This window comes from Protopterus annectens, chromosome 11.part0, assembly GCF_019279795.1.
Source record: "Protopterus annectens isolate FY-2018-M chromosome 11.part0, PAN1.0, whole genome shotgun sequence".
Lineage (NCBI taxonomy): Eukaryota > Metazoa > Chordata > Ceratodontiformes > Protopteridae > Protopterus > Protopterus annectens.
This window is the reverse complement of record NC_056745.1, coordinates 292567771-292589346: the sequence shown is the minus strand read 5'-3', so window position 1 is coordinate 292589346 and position 21576 is coordinate 292567771. Positions and strand designations below refer to the sequence as shown.

Below are 21576 nucleotides of genomic sequence, written 5' to 3'. Positions count from 1 at the left end.
TGGGGACTGGAAAATAGGTTAGAATATAAAGATTTATTATGACAATTTAGATTAAATGCCTTTACTGCACCTGGTTTTGGGAATTTGGGGCTGTTGTTCAGGCCTCCTCGAGGGTGGCTGCTACTAGTTCTGTTCTTCGCAGACATGCATGGTTGAAGGATCAGAATTTAGCTGAGCATGTTAAGACCAGGATTTTGGATGCTCCTTTACAGTCTGATGTGTTGTTTGGACCGCCTGTGGAAGCAGTTTTAAAGAAAATGGAGGACAAAGCTAAGTCTATGCAGACTGTTAAAGATTTTGCAGGTGCAGCCTCCAAGTTTAGTAGAAATTGGCCTGCTAAGGGGTGGACATATCCTGCTTATGGTTCCCAGTCTAGGGGTAGATCTAGACGTGGTAGGGGCAGGGCTCAAGGTCTTTTAGGCCTAGATCAGACAGTTCACCTGCTCAGACTTCTGGTGAGGGCAGGGGTCAGTCCTTTCGTAAGCAGAACCAATGACCTGCCTTTTCAGCTGCCAGTGGACTCGCCTGGCAGCTCCTTTGGGAGGAAGATTGTCTCTTTTCAAAGAAAATTGGGATTTAATCACTCAAGACAGATGGGTGCTGGATATCATTCATCACGGGTACAGATTTTATTTCCACACAATGCCCCCTTTCAAAGGCATGCCAGATGTTCCTCCTCCACAAAGAAAAGAGGCTCTCAAGCAAGTTTCTCAGTTACTCCAGATAGGGGCTATTCAGCCAGTCCCTGTGTCAGAAAGGGGCTTCGGATTTTATTCTCGCCTGTTCCTAGTACCAAAGAAGGGGAACACGTGGAGACCAATTTTGGATTTATCTCTCCTCAACACTTATCTGGACATTCCCAAGTTCAAGATGTTGACGTTACAGCACCTGTTACCTCTGCTGGGCAAGGATCACTGGATGGTAACTTTGGATCTCAAGGAAGCTTACCTTCATGTGCCCATAAGGCTAAGTTGCAGAAAGTATGTCGGGTTTCGAACTGGTGATTTTCATTATCAGTTCTCTGCATTGCCCTTTGGCTTATCTACTGCCCAGAGTATTCACAAAGGTTCTGGCTCCAGTGATAGCTTACTTCAGGCTTCAAGGCATTCAAATTTATCCTTACTTGGACGACTGCCTGATTCTGGCTCAAGAAAAAGAACACCTTCTACAGCATCTGGAATATGTCATAGCAGTGCTAAGATGCCTAGGGTATTCTGTGAACGAAATAAAGTCCAGTCTAGTACCCTCTCAAGACATGTGCTTTCTGGGTGTGAGACTGAATACAGCAGCCCAGATGGCCTTTTAACCCCGGACAAACAAAAAGAGTCTGTCACTTTACTTCCATCAACTATCTCATCAGTCCGTGCTGACTGCAAGGACAGTCCTTCAAGCATTAGGGTTCATGGCATCTTGTATTCTGGTGCTTCCCAATGCCAAACTGCATATGAGGAAGCTGCAATGGTATCTCAAAAATGTATGCACACAGCACTGCCAAGATTTGGACACTGTCATTCAAATAATACCTTGCCTTCAAAAGGAATTCTTGTGGTGGGCTCAGGAATGTCACCTAAACAAGGGACTCTCTGTGACCCGGCCAGAAGCGAGTCAGATTTTAACGACAGATGCCTCGGACACTGCTTGGGGAGCTCATCTAAATGGAAAGTGGATACAAGACAAGTGGCCTGCCAGACTACAGCATCTACATATCAACATGAAGGAGATGTTAGCAGTCCAGTTTGCATTGATGCCGTTCAAGGAGTTACTTCTTCCAGGGCAGGTGTTGATTCTGACAGACAACACAACTGTCATGTGGTACATCAACAAGCAAGGGGAACACATTCTTATCCTCTATGCAGGCAAGCAATGATTTTATGGGAGACTGCTAAGCCTGCAACTGACTCTTCAGGCAAGGTTTCTGCCAGGAGCACAGAACTCCCTAGCAGATGTATTAAGCAGACAAATCATGGATCCCCACGGTGGAAACTGGATCTTCATGTATTTCAGAAATTGACAGTGTCATGGGGAACTCCAGACATAGATCTGTTCGCTTCTCCACTAAACCACCAGCTGCCAAAGTATTGCACAAAGGGGTTTCATCACACAGCTTGGAAAGTGGATGCTCTGTCTTGCAGTTCGAAAGAACTTCATGTCTATGCTTTTCCACCTCTACCTCTTCTTCCAAAGGTATTACTAAAGGTCAGACAGGACAGGCCAAGGATGATTTTGATAGCTCCAGATTGGCCTCGGCAACACTGGTACCCACTTCTAAGGAGTCTTGTAAAGAAGCCTCCATGGCCTTTACCTCTGATTCCTCATCTGTTATCTCAGAAGGACGGTCATCTGCTCAATGTCAAGCTTCAATCTCTCCATCTCACAGCTTGGCATATTCTGTGTTGAAACATGGAAGGTCTCAGCTTCCTCAACAAGTTTTAAATGTGATTATGGAAGCTAGAAGGCCTAGTACTAGGAGAGTGTACGCAGAAAAATGGAAGAGATTTTTATTTTGGTGTACAGCAAAGAATTTGGAGATTTCAGAGCCTAATTTGAGTGTGGCTCTTCAATATCTTACTGAGTTATTGGACAAAGGTTTGTCTTTCTCTTCCATAAAGATTCATGCTGCAGCAATTTCAGCTCACTATGATTGTGACCCACCTTTGTTTCGCATCCTTTGTTCAAGCAGTTTCTTAGAGGGCAAAGAATATAAGACCCCCACGTAGAGCTCCTACTCCTGCTTGGGATCTCAATTTTGTGTTGGAAAAACTTACTCTACAACCTTTTGAGCCGCAGCTACTGCTGAATTGAAATATTTGTCATGGAAGACGGCTTTTCTGTTGGCTATTACTTCTGCAAGAAGGGTGTCTGAGTTGCAGGCCCTTATGGCAGTAGAGCCCTTTTGATTTTCCATAAGGACAGGGTATCATTACTGCACTAATCCTTCCTTTATGCCTAAGGTGGTTTCTAGTGTGGCTTTAATCCAAACTATTCATTTGCCTACGTTTTTTCCAGATCCTCAAAATAAAGGGGAAAAGATTTTGCACACTTTAGATGTACACAGGCAATTGCGTTATTATTTGAGCAGGACTAAAGATTTTAGGCAGTCTCAGCAGTTACTTGTTTCTTTTGCTTTAAGTTCACAGGGCAAACCTGTGTCAAAACAAACTATTTCTAGGTGGATTGGCTTTTGCATTGCATTTTGTTATCTCCATCATGGCAAAGAGGATCTAACTGGGATCAGGCCTCATTCCACCAGGGCTACTGCCACTTCAACAGCATTTCTAAGGGGTGGCAACTAAGGATATTCTGGAAGCAGCTACTTGGAGTTCAGTGCATACTTTCTCTAGGCATTATCACCTGCCTATATACTCTAAGTCTAGAGCTGGTTTTGCCACAGCTGTTTTACAAGGCATGTTGTCAGCTCCTGCTACTTTATAATTTGCCAGCCTCCCTTACCTCTGCTTTGGGATTCTACCCAATAGTCAGGACTGCAGCAAGGGAAGACGAAGAACATAGTACAGTTTTGTACCTACCATAAATGTAGATGTTCGAGGATTCCCTTGCTGCAGTCCAATTTTCCCTCCTTCCCTCTGTGTTTCAGGGTGGTTGTGTGGGTGCCTTTACATGCTTATATTTTGTATATATATTACTGTATATATTGTACATGTTTATTGGTGCAGGTTGTTTTGGGACTTGTCTTTTGGGTCTTCTGACATCTGGGGCAAGAAAAGACTGAGGAAATGACGCCGGTCATGCGCATTAGTACCCTGACGTACTGACGTCAGTCTAAGGCGCCATGACCGACGTCAGCCTTATACTCTGGTATTCGGGCCGACTGGGACGCGGACTATACCCAATAGTCAGGACTGCAGCAAGGGAATCCTCGAACATCTACATTTATGGTAGGTACAAAACTGTACTTTAAATTTACAATGCGGTCAAAGAGTCAGTCCCCCCCCCCCCCCAAAATTAACAAGTAGTTTCATTTTGAAAAAAAATTGTGGAAAAGAGAAAAGCAAATGTTTGATGAAGAATTTGATTATAACATTTTTAATTTAATGTGCTGAAAGGGGTTGCTTTAAGGGAAGATACATCTAAAAGGTATACAAAGGCAGATAAGGTGGTGCTTTAGTAATTATGAATACAGATGTTTCTAATTGTAAAATGGTGCAAATTATTCCATATGGAGGAAAATATAAAAAAGTTACTTTCTATGCATTACAGAACAGTCATGAAGTGACTGATGACATTGTTATGGCATGGGCTTCTATATGGATAGTTATTAATGAAAAAGGGACACGTTTTCCCAAGGTCCACATCTTAAAGTTAGTATTTTATTTTGGTTTTCTGAAATAGAAATGTGTTTTGAGACCTATAATGGCTTCAAAAGGAGTCAAATTGGAGCCAGTTAGTATACTTTTAGAAATCATGCTGACAAATATTGTTCCAGGAATACCACTTCATATAACAGGTATGCTTGATTTTATAATTAAATGTATTTCAGCAGCAGAATCAGATATTTCAATATCCCTTGACATAAAGTCATTACATGCATCAATATCTAATGAAGATGGTTTAGATAAAGGTCATCAAATGTCCGTTGGCGTCAGTGTGTATTATTAAAAGGATCCGGGGCAAATATATTTATGATGCTTATCACTGGCAAAATATTAAGTTTTATGCACATTGTATAGATTTAATTTTTGCAACTTACTACATTTAAAGTTCAGAGTTTAATGTTTATATACTTTGTCAATTTTCTCTGTCTCTCTCTCTCTCTCTATATATATATATATATATATATATATAGATATACACACACATATGTGTGTGTGTGTGCGTGTGTGTGTGTGTGTGTGTGTGTGTGTGTGCATATACTTTATATATATATATATATATATATATATATATATATATATATATATATATACACACACATATATATATACATCTGTGTATGTGTGTGTGTGTGTGTGTGTGTGTGTGTGTGTGCATGAATATTTGTATATGCACAATTAAACTCAAGACAAAATGGTTGCTCATTCATGCCCACTTGTTTAAGTGGAGTGACATACACACTATCTCAAGCTTATCTTCTCATCACACAAATGCTAATCACTTTTTGTTTCCTACACAATATTCCACTGTGTCCTCTTCCTTACAGGCAGTAAATATTAACATTAGAAGTACTTCTAATGAGCTGCCAGATTTCCTTGACTGGCTAACCTTGCACTCACCAAATATTGTAGTGATAACAGAAATATGGCTTAAAACTGAAACTAAAAATAATGAAATCCTACCTCCTGATTACAACATACTTAAGACAACCTAAAAACACAAAAGAGCTTGTAGTGTTGCTTTTCTATACTATACAAAACTAATCTACAGCTCTGCAAATCTCCTAAAAATCCTCTAAAATTAAGCAGTGCTCTCAAACTCAACCAACACAAATTCCTATACATCTTAAGAGCATATTTCTTATGGGAGACAATCTCCATAATATGGAAGACATATTCGGTTGGATATCATTCTACATTGTTCAAGAAAAATATATGGAGACTGGCTCTCAACCTCTTCCGACACCCTAATCCATGCCATAAACCTATGTGGATTCACCCAGTTTATTACCACTCCCACTTGCTGTAATAAGAAAAAAAAAGAGGAACCATGACTGACTGGATCCTTACCTCCATGCCAAACAAAATCTCTTCCTCTGATACCCTACCTGCCTGTATAAGTGACCACTTATTTTTATTAAAATAAATCAAAATAATATCCACTCTTTTTTTATTGAAAGAAAGCAAAGGAATACCTCAAAACAACAACAGTTTAACATACTACTTAACGTCTAATGTTTCATCAAACAAACTTTCTTCTCCTACCTAAAACTTTTTTAATTGTAATAACCCAAAATGCCTACCCCTATATGATTCTGTTTACACTTCAGTGGTGTATTTCTGAACATCATGAACGAAATAGCTCCAGTTAAAAAAGCATGAAGCCAATCCTGCTCTGCTCCATGGTTGCTCTGAGATACAAAACACCTTATGAGAGAAAAAGAGAGAGCCTTAAAAACTGTTGTGAATCATAAAACAGCTGAGTCAGCAAAAATTCAGGCAGCTTAGGAATCAAAAGTAGTCCCAAATCCAACTTGACAAAAAACATACTTTACTGACCTACAGAACAAAAACTATTAAAGCTCCAAAATATTCTCTTCTTCCATAAATCTGCTACTAATACTTCTTAATTAATGTATGGACATTGACGACCCCATATGCAAAATGGGAAAAGGGCTTGAGGATGGACGGATGGATGGGTGGATGGATTGACACATATTCCACATTTTTTCATTCCTTGTCTATCTTTTAATCTCTGGTGTGGGCTGTGCTCTTATAAACATTTCTACTTGAAGAAGATAGTATTATATTAGGCAACACTTTCAAGACAACGGTGATTTAAAAAAAAAATTGTGGAAGTAAAGGTATCAAATACCTAGAAGTTTGTAAAAAATACGACAGTTTCTATGTTGGAAAACTGCAGCGAGCAGTGAGAAAAGGTATACACAAGGATCTTTATAGCATTAAGAACAAAGAAAAAAGACCAAAGATGTTAACAATGCTCTTTATTAACATACCTTGCTGGATATCTCTGACAATCATTTTAAGTCTGGTATTTTAGATTAGGTAGATTTCAATCCTTGAGGTGGGGACTGGAAAATAGGTTAGAATATAAAGATTTATTATGACAATTTAGATTAAATGCCTTTACTGCACCTGGTTTAAATGATTATATTTCAATATAACCAGTATTAAGATTCTGGTCAGCTAAACTACAAAATATCGCGTCCTTAAAAATGTATGAAATGCAGCTTGATAGTCAAGCTTTTTTTAATTTAATTGTTTTTAATATTATTTAGTGTTTAAAGTTGCATAAGTTCAATTTCTTTACATCATTTTTCATACATCTTTTTATAAATTGATATAGCTTATGAATGTTCTTTTAGCATTGTATTATTTAACAATGTCAAAACTTGTGGAGGGACCTTTAAGAATATGTTAGTAGACAAATTAATTATTTAATTGATTTTGTTGGCTTCCTGGATCTTATATAAGGAAAGATCAAATTGTTTGTTGTATTCTAATGACGTCCTAGTTGTGTAGGATGCAAACGCTTAATCTCAGTTTATTAAAATATTCTTTGGAGTCATGCTTTGTTTTTTATTTTTTTATGAAGCTTTCACACCACACTGTTACTTTTTACAAATTACAGATGAGCAAAACGGTAAAGAAACACTCAAACAAAAAGTGTGTGAGCTAATGTCTTTATAAGCAACCGATAGGAGATCATGTTTCACAGATAAACTGTATTAATTAAGTTCATGTATCCCTAGCTGTTATTAATGCAGAACAGCATTTATCAACTGGTGAGACCAGGCTCGCTGGGAAACGCACAACCCTATTTCAGGAGATATCCAGACAAGTTTGAAAATTCTGCTGTTTAAAACATTAATTATTTTTATTGTTTTACATGGAATCATGCTAATTTAGGATGAAAGTCAATCCATATATGTGTTTGACTACACATCAATACTAAACAAAGACTACACTAAGACAAAACTTGCTTATTTCAAAGGGTTGCATGTCAGAGGTGTATTTTAGTGTATAGTGCAATATACTCTTTTTGTATGGGGGGGCAAACACTTTTCTGATTTGTATATGAGGATTAGTGACATTTCAGTAGTTTGAGAGAGGCTCATTGTGACAGAGATCTTTTAGCCTGGATTTGTCACATTATCAGTCATGCTAGCTGGTGACTTTGTTGCCGTTGCTGACAAACTGGCACACTTATCCAAATGCTTCACAGTTTGAGAGGTGACCTGATATAACAGGGGAATGCTGCAGGCTAGCAGGGTAAATAATGGGGTTCAATGATTATATAATGATATATTTAAGTAATTTATACAGTCTGACAGACTGAATCACACTATAAGATGCATTAAGCCCCCAGCATGTTATCTCTTTCCACTATTTAACCAAATAGCAGAAATTTTACTCATAAGGAACTTGTCTCCAGGACAATGACAGTTAAAAATAGTATATCAATCTAGAAATTCACTGTGTTTGTTTTTTTTTAACCATTTAATTCACAATAGTAAACATTTTGTTTCTTTTTTCAGACCCAGTTCTGACCTTTACTGATTTTCATCAAAATAATCCTCTTCAGTGAAAGACTGGATGGGGTCTGACATAAACCCATTAGAACATACACAGCTACCAACAGTCGATAGCTTTGCTCTGACTGAAACCTCCCAATTATTTGGTAAGTGAATGGCAAAATCATGATTTATATGCTCAGAACATCTGATGTAATGCATACATTTTCCTTGAAGTTTCTTCTTCAGAATTGTCACATTTCTTTGACTCATTTGTGGAACAGTGTTTTGTTTCTTGTTCCGTTTTATTGTGTACATGCACACCTTATGCTTACGCTAACCTGAAGGATCTGATATTATCTATTTCATGTATATTTTTTATTTGATTTTATTTATGCAGTAATGATTTAGCATAATTGCATAATGGTAAACTAATACAGGCAATGCAGTAAGTTAATGTAAAACAGCAGAGTAGCATTTCAACCCATAATAAAGCTCATTTTCAGAAGAATTTATGATAATGGCTACCACACATTTAAACTGTTTTAACCATTAACTGATGTAATAAGGTAATGCAGTTATAATGATATAATTATAAGCTGAGTGTATTTGCATTTGTTAAATATTCTACTTGCATAGTCTTAACTCTGAGGAGTTAAAAAAGCAACATCTTTCTAAACTGAAAAATGCACCTTGAGATAAATGGAAATATGTTGGAAAATGCAGAGGTGCAGCAATTTATACTGACTAATTGGAGGGAAAAGTTACTGAAGTTAGATATTAAGTATGTGACAAACAGAAAACATTGAAGATAGCACAGTGGCACAGTAGGTAGTGTTAACTCCTCTCAGCAAGAGATTCTCTGGTTTGATGCTTGGCTGGGGTGCCTTCTACACGGAGTATGCACGGCTTTGTATGGCATTTCTCTGGGTGCTCTGGTTTCCTCCCATGTTCTGAAGACATTGAAGTAGGTGGATCGGTACTCTAAACTGGCCATAGTTGTGTGTGTTTGCATGTGTAAGTATGGTACAGGGGAGTAACCATGACAGGGCTAACCACCTGATGGTGTGGGTATTGCCTCAGGATGATTGTCATTGTTGAAGTGACACCCTTACCCCATGGAAAAGGGTTGTGGATGAATGGATTAGTGTGACAGTTGCAAATTAGGGAAGAATATGATATAGATGTTAGTCCTTACAAAACAAGACACACATTTGGGATCAACAAATGAGATTATTAGAGAGGTGTTTTACCCTTTAATAATGTTTAAGGAACAAAAATAGAGATATAAAATGCTGGAGATGCAATTCTCCTAAGATAGACATTGTACAATATTTTATTGTATTAATATAAAATGTATTGTATTAATGATGGCATACAGAACATGATGGTATAATATTTTCCAAAAAAAAAAAAAGAAATAACGGAAATGTCATGGAATTATTACATTCTAAGCACTGGCAGTGACACATGATGGAGCAACTGATACAGTTTTATTCAATCACATGTGGTTACAACAGTGTAATTAGATAGTTGAAAACAGCAAAAGTACACACAAAGCAAATTTGATATCAATACAATAAACTTAATGAAAAGCTTTATGAAAGCACAGAACATAAAGGGAGAAAACACACACTTTCATCACACTAATCAGAAACATAAAATATTAAAAATAGAATTCAGAGAGATCCAATATGGGCAAGACTGCACTGGATTAAATCATGTAAATAATATAACTGTTAAAATGAATTATTAGCTTATAGGTAGCTATATTTCATTTTGATAAATCCTTATTAGTTTAAATAAAATTGTTTCTGTTTTGCTGGAGATGATGCTTTCTGATATGTTTGTTGTTGTCAGTATTTTCTGCAGCCATTTACTCTTTTATTTTAATTTTTTCTGTATTTCTAGGAGAACACATTTTAATCAATATGGGTTTATTTAATTGGGCAATATTATTTGTAGGAGTATATGTGGAGTTTGTTCACTGTAAAATTGCATTTTTGTTTATGTTGCAGTAAATGTGAAATGCATTCTTTGTTTTATTTTTAGTATCTCTTTTTTTTATGAATGCAATATGTAAATCTATGTTTTCTTCACTTAATAAAGAATAGGAACTGTGGTTCAATTTCAGTTTATTTTTTTGTCTTTTTAGCATTTTTAAATTAAACTAAATATTGACCTGAGTTTTCAGTGACTTTTTGAGGAGGCTAGAGTGTTCTAGTGGATGCCAGTATCTCTTTTTTTGTGTATGCAATGTGCAAACTTTTCCCTGTGATTCTAAAAGAATTCCTTACGTGAGTGTAAACTACACCAGCCAAAATTTGCAGTTAACACAATCAAATAAAAAATTACTTAGAAGCAAGTCTAACCACAATGAGAAAGACCTCATTCTTGGTTAATTTGCATGTCTCTGAATAAGATGTATTTGTTTCCAGTGCTAAACAGCATGTTTTGTTTATAATTTGCATCATGTTAGCACAGGCATCCCCTCTTTCACTCTCGCACGTACATTTAGACAGACACATGCACAGCACACACACACACACACACACACACACAAATATACGGATACACACACAAATATACAGACACACACACACACACACACACACACACACACACACAAATATACGGACACACACACATACAAATATACGGACACACACACACACACACAAATATACGGATACACACACACAAATATACAGACACACACACACACACACACACACACACACACACACACACACACACACACACACACACACACACACACACACACACACACAAATATACGGATACACACACACAAATATACAGACACACACACACACACACACACACACGCACACACACAAATATACGGACACACACACATACACACACACAAATATATGGACACACACACACACACACACACATAGTTATCTGATACCACTCATAGCCCTGCAGAGATGCACACACACACACACACACACACACACACACACACACACACACACACACACACACACACACACACACACACACACAAAATGCCATCCACATATACACAAACTCCAACCCCCCACCACTAAACCTGTGCTTCATTTTACCTTACCTGACATGTAGCATGGTCTACTTCATTGACTATAATGAAAGAAATGCAAACTTTTGGCCATGCTAATTTATGCAGCCAAATAATTCTTTGAATCACTGGGATGCACGACTTCTTGCAGTTCTTTCATTAATGGGGAGATCACATGGCTAGTTAGCATTAACCTCTTTCTAGGAATGCCTCATCAGCATTTAGCATGATTGTGGAGAAGGCAGTGGGAATGTCTCTAAATCAGAAAGGGGATCCACAGGTGGTTGGCCTCTCATGTCAGGGTTTATGATTCATGGTAGTCCTTTCTGAATCCAAGGGATTATTTTAGTTGTTTGACATATGATTGCAGTTGGGGATTTGTAGTGAATCTGTAGTAGATCAGTAAGTAAAGGAATGCAAGTGGCCCTGTTTCTATCTATAAATACGCCGTTGTCGATGTGAAACAATCCCTGAGGAAGGAGCTGCACTTATCCGCCTCTGATCAATATGAATCCTATGTGAAAGCACTGTTGTAGCAGTCTTTATACTATGAGTTCCTAATAAACTAATTCTGAAGTGATGTCATGTGATACAAAGGTAATAATATCTGAAGTGATGTCATGTGATACATGGGTAGTAATATCTGAAATGATGTCATGTGATACATAGGTAGTTATATGTGGAGCTGATGGGTAGATGATATGGGCTCAAAAATTCTGCTGCTCCTAAATCATGCAACTTCCTCTGCTACAAAAAAGTTGCATTAAGTGAAACATATGCAGCTTACAAAAATAAAGTAAAGGTACACATGAGACATTTCAAATTTTTGCAATTACCCGCGGTGGTGGTGCTGCGATAGCGTTGTCGCCTCACAGTAAGATGCTGTCCGGTTCAATTCTCAGCTAGAGCGTCTTCTGCATGGAGATATGCATGAATGGGCGTACCTTTGTTGAAGGTTGTGTGTCAGGGCTGGCAACTTGGCACGTAAAAATCTACTGCCAATCATTAGCGGACCGGACTTCTGCTGTGGCGACCCCTAACCGGGAAAAGCCAAAAGACACAACCTTTTTCCACCACTACTGCAGCAATGTCTCCAACATTCATTGCCAACATTTTTGTTTCAAGATATAAGAATTAGTTACTTTTCACAGACGTTTAGTGTTCATGCAACCCATACTTTTTTGGTAGCATTTATGACAAACTGTCTTTCATACAGCCATTCTGTTATGAAATGATCATACAAAGAGTACATTGCCTGCATCTTGAGACACTTCTTTCATAATGATGAACAAAGATTGCTGTTTTTGTCCTTTCATTGTTGATGAACCTGCTGTTGCTGATAAGCACACAGTATTTTGCTTTTTGTGGCTGGTGGCTAGTAGCAACAATGGAGTCACCAAGTGTAGTCATCTCTGTCAGGAACTTTTGCCTACATTGGACATAATAAATGTACAGTGCATTACAGACAGTGTATTGGCTCATTGGGGCTGGACAGGAAGTATTCTGTAGACATTTAGGTTACCCTGTTGCATCATTCTTCAGACAATGACTAAGGTGTTATGGTTCTTACAGATTGCAGCTGCAGGCTTCATATTCATAGCTGCTAACTGGAAAATGGCAATACTCATTTCTTTTTAAGCATTAGATACTTTTATAAATAATCAAACTACCAAGTTATCCACCCTGAAACACAGGGATCTGTTTGCAGTGACATCGTGCAGGCAGTTCTGAAGCATCTCTAATCCCATTCCACTCTGTTTTTTTTTTTTGTTTGTTTCTCTGTTTTAGACTCTAGACCATGTTTAATATATTTATCAATACTACCGGTTCAAGTTTGTATGCCTACTAGTCAAGTTTGTGCAGCTCAACAATGTTTTCTCCTGCTATTGTTTCATCAGTTTCAATTACTTCATTATGTGATTTGTCAAGTCAACAGATTGTGCAATCGCTAATTAGTTGTGGTACCTGAAACATCTATTGTTGTACTTTTGTAATTACATGGTTTTATACTGTTCCACATTGTTGTAAAAAAATAAATACATGATATGTAAAACCACCATGCATTTTTAATTAGAAAGTTAAAAAAATAAAGATCTGGATAACAAATGAAGCATTACCTGATACAGTAACAAGAAAAGGTAAAGTCTTGTGTAGGCACAATTTAAAAGTATGAGGGAGCAAAACACAAACTGCATAATGCTGAGGGAAAAATACCAGCATTGTGTATTATGTCAGGGTATCAAGGTTGAAGATTACTGGAAATGTATGATGGGTAAAGTCCATAGTTTTGTTAAAATATGTATGAGTTTTCTTTCTGTGGCAAAACATCAGTTATCATTATTATATGCTTGATACTTGATTATCTATGATTTTCAGTTTCCTCATTCACTTTTCTGACTTCTAACCATTGCTTCTTATATAAAATAGAATGCTGATTCTAAATAATAGTTTGATAGAAACACTGAATGCATGCAAAATACAGTATGTCAGAGATTGAATGATTGGACAGCTCCATAGGAAAAAGACAAAACATCCTGCGTGAGACACCTGGCAAATAAACTGAACTAGATTAGGTTACACATAAGTATTTTTTCCAGAGGTTAAGCTATCATAAAATCAGGAGGGGGGTAAACAAAATGGCTGAAGGCTATTTCACTGATTTCAGGGATGTGACGTGAATCACTCTGGTAAGTGTCACCTGGAAATGCTAGAAATCCCTTACACAGCTTCTGTCAAAAGTAACAGAGGTCAAGCAGGATCCTGTTAAAATCTGTGCAGGTGCATGCACTCACCATAAAGTCCCTATATTCCTTTGAGACCCTTTGTTGTCTGCCCCAGAGGACCCCACTATTTCTTTCTCTGTGCCTATACTCTGATATCAGTCCCTCATAGGGAAGGCAATCTCTAACCTGCAGTTCAAATAAATTCTTGGCCTCTTCCTGTTCTATCATTTTCCCTCTCCAGTTATTTGCTCCCAATACCTTGGTTCCTTTGCCAGTTTTCTTGAATAAATTCCACCCCCTCTTGCCTATAGTCTGCATCCCTAATTGCAGTCATCTTTATCGGCAGAATGTACTTTCTCCATTCCAGTGTTGGTTTAGTTCTTAGAATACTTTCTACTACTTTATGGATATAATATTCTGTATAAATATTGTTATTCTCCTTAAAGGCCTGCGTCCTAGTCTCTCCTTGTTTCTTGATCTTTCCCTCTGTTTCACCATCATCTCTTTCCACTTTGAATTACAGATTTCTGCTTGTGCTATGCATAGGAGTCTTAACTGTGTAGCTCTGAAATGCTATTTCAAACTGGGTAGTCCCAATCTGCCCTGTTCTCCTGGGAAAATCAGCTTATCCCACTTCATTCTTGCCATCTTCTCCTCCCAGATAAAGTCCTTCAGCTCTTTATTAATTGCTATCCACAACTTCTCCTATAGTTGATAAAAATATGCCTGACCTGTGTATAAGACTAACGGGACTAAAAGCATTTTAACTGCTTCTGTCTTACTATCCATATCCATATAACAAAACTTCCATTTTCTCATTTTTTTATTATCTTTTTAGTCTCTTCCCACATATCCTTAGCTGCCATACTAGAATCATTTTTAATTCATACTCCTAAATACTTCATTCTATCATGTCCCCATAAATATTTAGATATTTCTGAACCAGTTCATGTGTGGGTACATAATTTACCTTTGTTGCTTTTCTTTTAGCTTCATTAATTTTGTATCCCAAAAAGATCTGAAACTGTCTCAAAATGTTCCACAACATTGTAATGTCTTTTTCTGTTTTTGTCAGGTATAAAATAATATCATCTGCAAATAAAACAGATTTTCTTGGCTACCATACCAGTTATCTCCTTGAATTTCTGAGTCCCTTATTTTCTTTGCCAGTGGTTCTAAATATAATGCAAATAATAAAGGGGGAAATGGACACCTCTGCCTGGTTCCTTTGCTCAAGCAGAAATTATCACTTTAATTTTTGCCTCTGATATCTCATATATCCTACTAATCAACTTTATAATTTTTTAAGAAATGCAAAAGCTTCTATTGCCCTGCTCATAAGGTCCCAGTTACTCTGGCAACTCTGCATCTATTCCCACCAACAACAATGACATTTTCTTACATTCTGTTTCCCTCTGAATCATCAGTGTTCTGTTAATGCTGTCAAATGTTTGCTTCCCCTCCACAAAACCACATTGATCCATATATATCAGTTTTGGCCTTACGTTTGCCATTCTTTTAGCCATTATGGGCATAAACACTTTATAATCATGGTTTAGCATTGACATGGTCCTGTATGAAGCTGGATCTGATGAATTTTTACCCTCTTTATGTATTACATCTATCACTGCTTTCTTTCAGGATGGTGTTACTTCTCCTTCTCTTAACATACTGTTAAACAAAACCTTCCAGATCTTTATCAGTTTTTTTCCTCCTAGCTTCCAAACTTCCACAGGAATACCATCTAATCTGGGTCTATATTATGTTATCAAAAAATGTGTTCATCGAACATGTATCCATCAACCAATAAACAGTGAAAACACTAATCTCCCAACAGCCACTTCAGCAAATTTTTTCCCAGGGGAAAAAAGTATTGGCCGTCATTGGTAATTTGCCCTTTTGCCCACTGTAGTGCAATCTCGGAGTTGGTGTATAATTAGGGTGATGCGGGGCACAGCCCCCCACATTGGGGGGTGAAGCCCTCCCCATTGTAGGATTTGAAAGATGTTTTATTTGTGTTTGGCCAAGCAATTTTTTTCACCTAGAAAAAATTTGCTGAAGTGGCCATTCGGTGGTTAATGTTTTCATTGTTTATTGGCCAATGAATATGTGTTCGATGAACAAGTTTTTCAATGACATAATATAGACCCTCTTTTCCTGGGGACTTTCCTGTAGCTTGGTTATACATCACAATTTTTATCTCATCTCCTCCTATCCTAACCGTTAGCAATTGAGTCTCATCTACCTCTAACCTTGGCATATTTAATTCTTCCATAAACACTTCCATTTGTATCTTTTCTTGCTTTTCATATATGTCTGCTTTTATAGAGAAGACTGTCATAGAATTTCTGAGATATTTCTAATACCTCTAAAGGATCTGTTGTTATCTTCCTTGTTATTTTTGACCTTCCTTATTATGGACTCCCTAAGTTTGGTGACTGCCTTTTCTACTTTCTGTTGCCTGAGTTGTGCTAGAAGGTTTTGTGCTCTAGTGTTATTATCAAAAAGCAGTTGCTTAACAGCAATCTTTCTAAACGCATGCATATTATTGAGATAATTCCTTATTTTCTGCCTAGCATTCTGCAGTTGCTCCTCTTCTTGTTCTGTGAGATTCCACTGATTCTGCAATACTTTAACATTTGTCAGTTCCTCTAAATAATTCTTATTACTCCTTAACCATAGCTCCCTTTTTTGTATTTCCATCCTATTTTAAACTCCACGTTAATTTTATCCCACTACCTAGCTATATTTTCTGAAGAAATTCCTATCCTCTCTAACAGCTCCTGAATAATCTCCACAACCTATTCCTTAAATTCCTCTCTTTTCAACAAGTAGGTGGAAAAGTGCCAAGGTCTCATTTTTATTTCATTACACTGTGCTTTTATTTTGCAATAAAAATTATCCACAGACCAACAGGCTATAAACAAATATAATTTAATATACTAAGATGCTAGCACTTTCGGGTACAAAACCCTTCTTCAGACATACAGTACACAGCAATTCACTTGATATTTAAATAAACACACACCAATGACATTCTAAAACCAATAAAAAACAATTAAGAATTAGTCTTTTTGGATGTAAGGTCTATGCCTATTTAGAATCGGTCTTAAAGGCACCACACCATTGAGTCCTGGGTGCCTATTAGCCCCCAGTTCAATAATCCACCTTGTTTCACTCTGTAGTTGGAAACATCACTCTTCCTATTGTCTACTTTAATGTGTTGTAGGGCCTGAAATAAAAAGCTATTTCTCTACATGTAGGGAGAGTGCATTATGCTTGTCTTTAAGTCTAATAGCTGACATATGCCTCAAAATCCTGTCCTTGAATCTACAGTTTGTCTTCCCCACGTAAAACGAGGGGCAGCAAGTACAGGTCACTAAATAGACAATATTCTTAGACAAGCAAGTGACCATAGCCCTAAAATCATATTGCTTCCCTGTTAAGGGGTGTACAAAATAGGATTTCTTACTAATGTGTAAACATGCCTTGCATCGTTGACAAGGGAAGGTCCCAACCTTAGTAAAATCATTGTCCACCCTTGGTTGCCTATCACAAAGAATCTGCTTTAGATTCTTGTTCCTCTTAAAGACAAAATCTGGATATTCTCCCACCAAGTCTTTCAGGGAGTCACCATATCTAAGATTTTCCAGTTTGTCCTAATCACATCCTGTACCCATCGAATATCACTACTATATGTAAAAGTTATTGCTTATCCTATCTCTATCCTAATAAACAGAACCATTAAAGAAGGTACCATCCCATCTATCTGGAAAGTCCAAAAAGAGAAGTGACTTCCGTTAGAAAACGCTCAGCAAACAGCAACAATTGTAAAAACAGAAGAGCGTTGCACCACAGATAGTAAAGTTTTGACTATAACTTCAAACATGCAGAATATCCAATGAAACAAACATACAGCATCAGATGAAAACTTCAGTTTGTAAATTCTACAGTGCTGAACTCATGATGTACAGAACATAACATCGCAAATGCAAAAGCCAAGTTAGAACTTTAGTTGAAATTCCACAATGTTAGGATGAGTAAATAACAGAAAAAACATAAAATGAAGAACCCTCCTGATATAAACAAATGGACAAGTGCTTTCAGCTTTATCAAGCCTTCTTCAGATTCAAATGAGTCACAGGGTTCAGTGTTTAGTACACACCTCCATGTTGTTGCGACGAATATTATTCTAAAAACTCTTTATTAGTAAATATTAAAACTCTTGCATTCCTTTAAAATAAAAACAAAACGAGACACATATTAAGTTATTTTTTCAGAAGGGACCATTATAAAATTCCTTGCAATCAGTTCTCATTTAAAAGCGAAGTCCACATATCAGACCAAGACATAAGATGCAATAGATAGTGATGGAAAATAACAAAAGGAACCATAAAAACACTCCTTGTTGCTTCCTTTCAGCAGTTCAATCAACATTAGAGTCTGAAAACAACATATCAGGCAAACCTGGGGTACTATAAATGCTGCTAGAAAGTTTAGCAGACAAATCACGGAGAAACATACTCCGTTGCTCTTCTGTTCTTGAGAAAAGGTTTTAAGGGAACACAACCATTAAGACCAGGAGGACAATCTGCCCTCAACCGCATTATCCACTTGGCTTCTTCTCTTTCAATTAGATTAACCAAGTCTTCTTCTCTTGAGCTAAATTGTAACAGAGAGATGACCATGAAGACAAAACTGTGTCCACCATGGTCATGTAAGTGAAGAAATAAAGAATTGGTTTCCTTTCGGTTACGAATGTCAGAATGATGTTTAATAATTCTTTCCTTAAGCTTCATGTTAGTTTTTCCGACATAAAATGCTGTACATGAAGTACAGGTAGCAATATAAATAATACTGCTAGTTAAACAGCTAGCTGATCCATGGAAAACATACTTCTGCTTAGTAACCGGATGTGTGAACATATAGCTACAATTGATGACATTACAAACTTTGCAAAAAACACATTTCTTTGTCCTTAGTAAGTTGTTGTGAATGTAGTTGGTGCCTATACCATCATTCTTACATAATATTCTTTTAAGATTCTTTTTGTTCTTAAATAAGAAGCTTGGGGTGTCTCCAACAATCCCTTTTAACTTTTTATCCGAAGTCAAGATCGGCCAATACTTCTTAATTACTTGGCAGACATTATCATGGTCCATGGTGCATGTTAAGTTGACCCTTAGGGTAGGTGTTCTTTTACGTGTGACTGGAAATTGATATGCACATTTACCTTCTATACCCTTAGAGGAATAAAAAGGTCTGCCTTTTCCTTTATGTATATCATTGATTTTAACTTTATTCAGATGCAGTTTCTTCATACCATAACCACATTGACTAAAGTTGTTAACAAGCCTCTCTTCTTCTTCAAGAAAGTTTTCTCTTCTGTACATAACTTTGAAATCCTTCCAACTTGGTTTTCAACAATATTGTTAAAGATGTGCCTGGGATGCATACTAGATAAGTGAAGCATATGATTCCGCCACATAGATTTCCTGTAAAGACAAGTGTCTATTCCTTTTGTCAGATCAAGAAACAATCTTACATCAAGGAATTCAATCATTTCTGTAGATGTTTTTACATCAAATTTCAAGAAGGTGGTTGTCTGTGATAAAAAGTCAACAAAACACCTTAGATCTTCTTCATTGCCCTTCCATACAATAAAGGTGTCATCCACAAACTAATTATAAAGGATTATCTGATCATTCCAAGTGTTACTAACATCTTTGGACCAACCTCTCTCCCACTTAGCCAGAACCAAATTTGCATAACTATAAGCACATCTCTGCCAATAGTAACTATCATCATAGGTAAACACATTGTTGTCCAACACAATTTCCAAAAAATCACATAACGGATGTGATTCTACCTTTTCATCAGTTAGAAACTCTCTTATAGCTTCGATGCCATGGTAATTCAGTAGGATAGCTATGAAGAGGATGAAGAATGGAAAGGTTGTTGGTCCAGATGACATACCTGTGGAAGCATGGAGGTATTTAGGTGAAATGGCAGTGGAGTTTCTAAGCAGATTGTTTAATGAAATCTTGGAAAGTGAGAGGATGCCTGAGGAATGGAAAAAAAAAGTGTTTTGGTACCAATCTATAAGAATAAGGGTGATTTGCAGAGCTGTAGTAACTACAGAGAGATTAAATTGATCAGTCACAGCATGAAGTTATGGGAAAGAGTAGTGGAAGCTAGGTTAAGAAGGGACGTGATGATTAGTGATCAGCAGTATGGTTTCATGCCAGGAAAGTGCACTACAGATGCGATGTTTGCTCTGTGAGTGTTGATGGAGAAGTACAGAAAAGGTCAGAAGGAGTTGCATTGTGTTTTTGTAGACTTAGAGAAAGCATATGACAGGGTGCCTAGAGAGGAGTTGTGGTATTGTATGAGGAAGTTGGCAGTGTCAGAGAAGTATGTAAGACTGGTACAGGATATATACGAGAGTAGTGTGACAGCGGTGAGGCCTGCGGTGGGAGTGACGGATGCGTTTAAGGTGCAGGTGGGATTACATCTAGGATCAGCTCTGAGCCCTCTCTTATTTGCAATGGTGATGGACGGGTTGACAGATGAGATCAGACAGGAGTCCCCGTGGACTATGATGTCTGCAGATGACATTGTGCTCTGTAGTGAGAGTAGGGAACAGGTGGAGGAGACCCTGGAGAGGTGGAGATATGCTACAGAGAGAAGAGGAATGAAGGTCAGCAGGACTAAGACAGAATATATGTGTGTGAATGAGAGGGAGGATAGAGGAATGGTGAAGATGCAAGGAGTAGAGGTGGCAAAGGTGGATGAGTTTAAATACTTAGGATCAATAGTTCAGAGTAATGGTGAGTGTGGAAGAGAGGTGAAGAAGAGAGTACAGGCAGGGTGGAGAAGAGTGTCAGAAGTGATTTGTGACAGATGAGTACCAGTAAGAGTGAAAGGGAAGGTCTACAAGAGGGTAGTGAGACCAGCTATGTTATATGGGTTGGAGACATTGGCATTGACAAAAAGGCAAGAGTTTGAGCTGGTTGTGGCAGCATAAAGATGTTAAGATTTGCACTGGGTGTGATGAGGGTGGACAAGATTAGGAATAAGTATATTAGAGGGTCAGCCCAGGTTGCAAGGTTTGGAGACAAAGCCAGAGAGGCAAGATTACATTGGTTTGGACATGTGCTGAGGAGGAATGCCGAGTATATTGATAAAGATGATAAGGATGAAGCTACCAGGTAACAGGAAAAGAGGAAGGTCTAAGATAAGGTTTATGGATGTAGTGAGAGAAGACATGCAGGTGGTTGGTGTGACAGAGCACAATGCACAGAACAGGAAGAAATGGAAACAGATGATCCGCTGTGGTGACCCCTAATGAGAACAGCCGAAAGAAGATGATATATATATGAGTGTATGGTTCCCTATCAGAAGCCTGAAACACTATAAGCCTGAAAATCAAAATCCTGAAAACTATAGACTGAAAGTTCAAAATCCTGAAAGCCCCAAATCCTGAAACTAAAAATCCTGAAAACACAAATAATGCTAATATGTCACTATAAAGACACTAATATCTACCAACTGACCCTGACCCTAACCCTAACCCTAAGGTCCGTCACTATCGCACACTCACCTGACCCGCGCCCTAACCCTAACTCACTTAAACC

The 21576-nt window shown here is 37.6% G+C and overlaps 1 protein-coding gene across 2 annotated transcripts in view; it reads left to right on the top strand.

The window, feature by feature from the left end:
• NR1H4 (nuclear receptor subfamily 1 group H member 4) overlaps positions 1 to 21576 on the top strand; it is an 856459-nt gene that overhangs the window by 67503 nt on the left and 767380 nt on the right. For both annotated transcript variants that reach the window (XM_044087787.1, XM_044087788.1), the window contains exon 2: positions 8171 to 8313. In XM_044087787.1, coding sequence (XP_043943722.1) covers positions 8229 to 8313 — 85 coding nt within the window. In that variant the 5' untranslated portion in view covers positions 8171 to 8228. The remainder of the gene's footprint in view (positions 1 to 8170; positions 8314 to 21576) is intronic.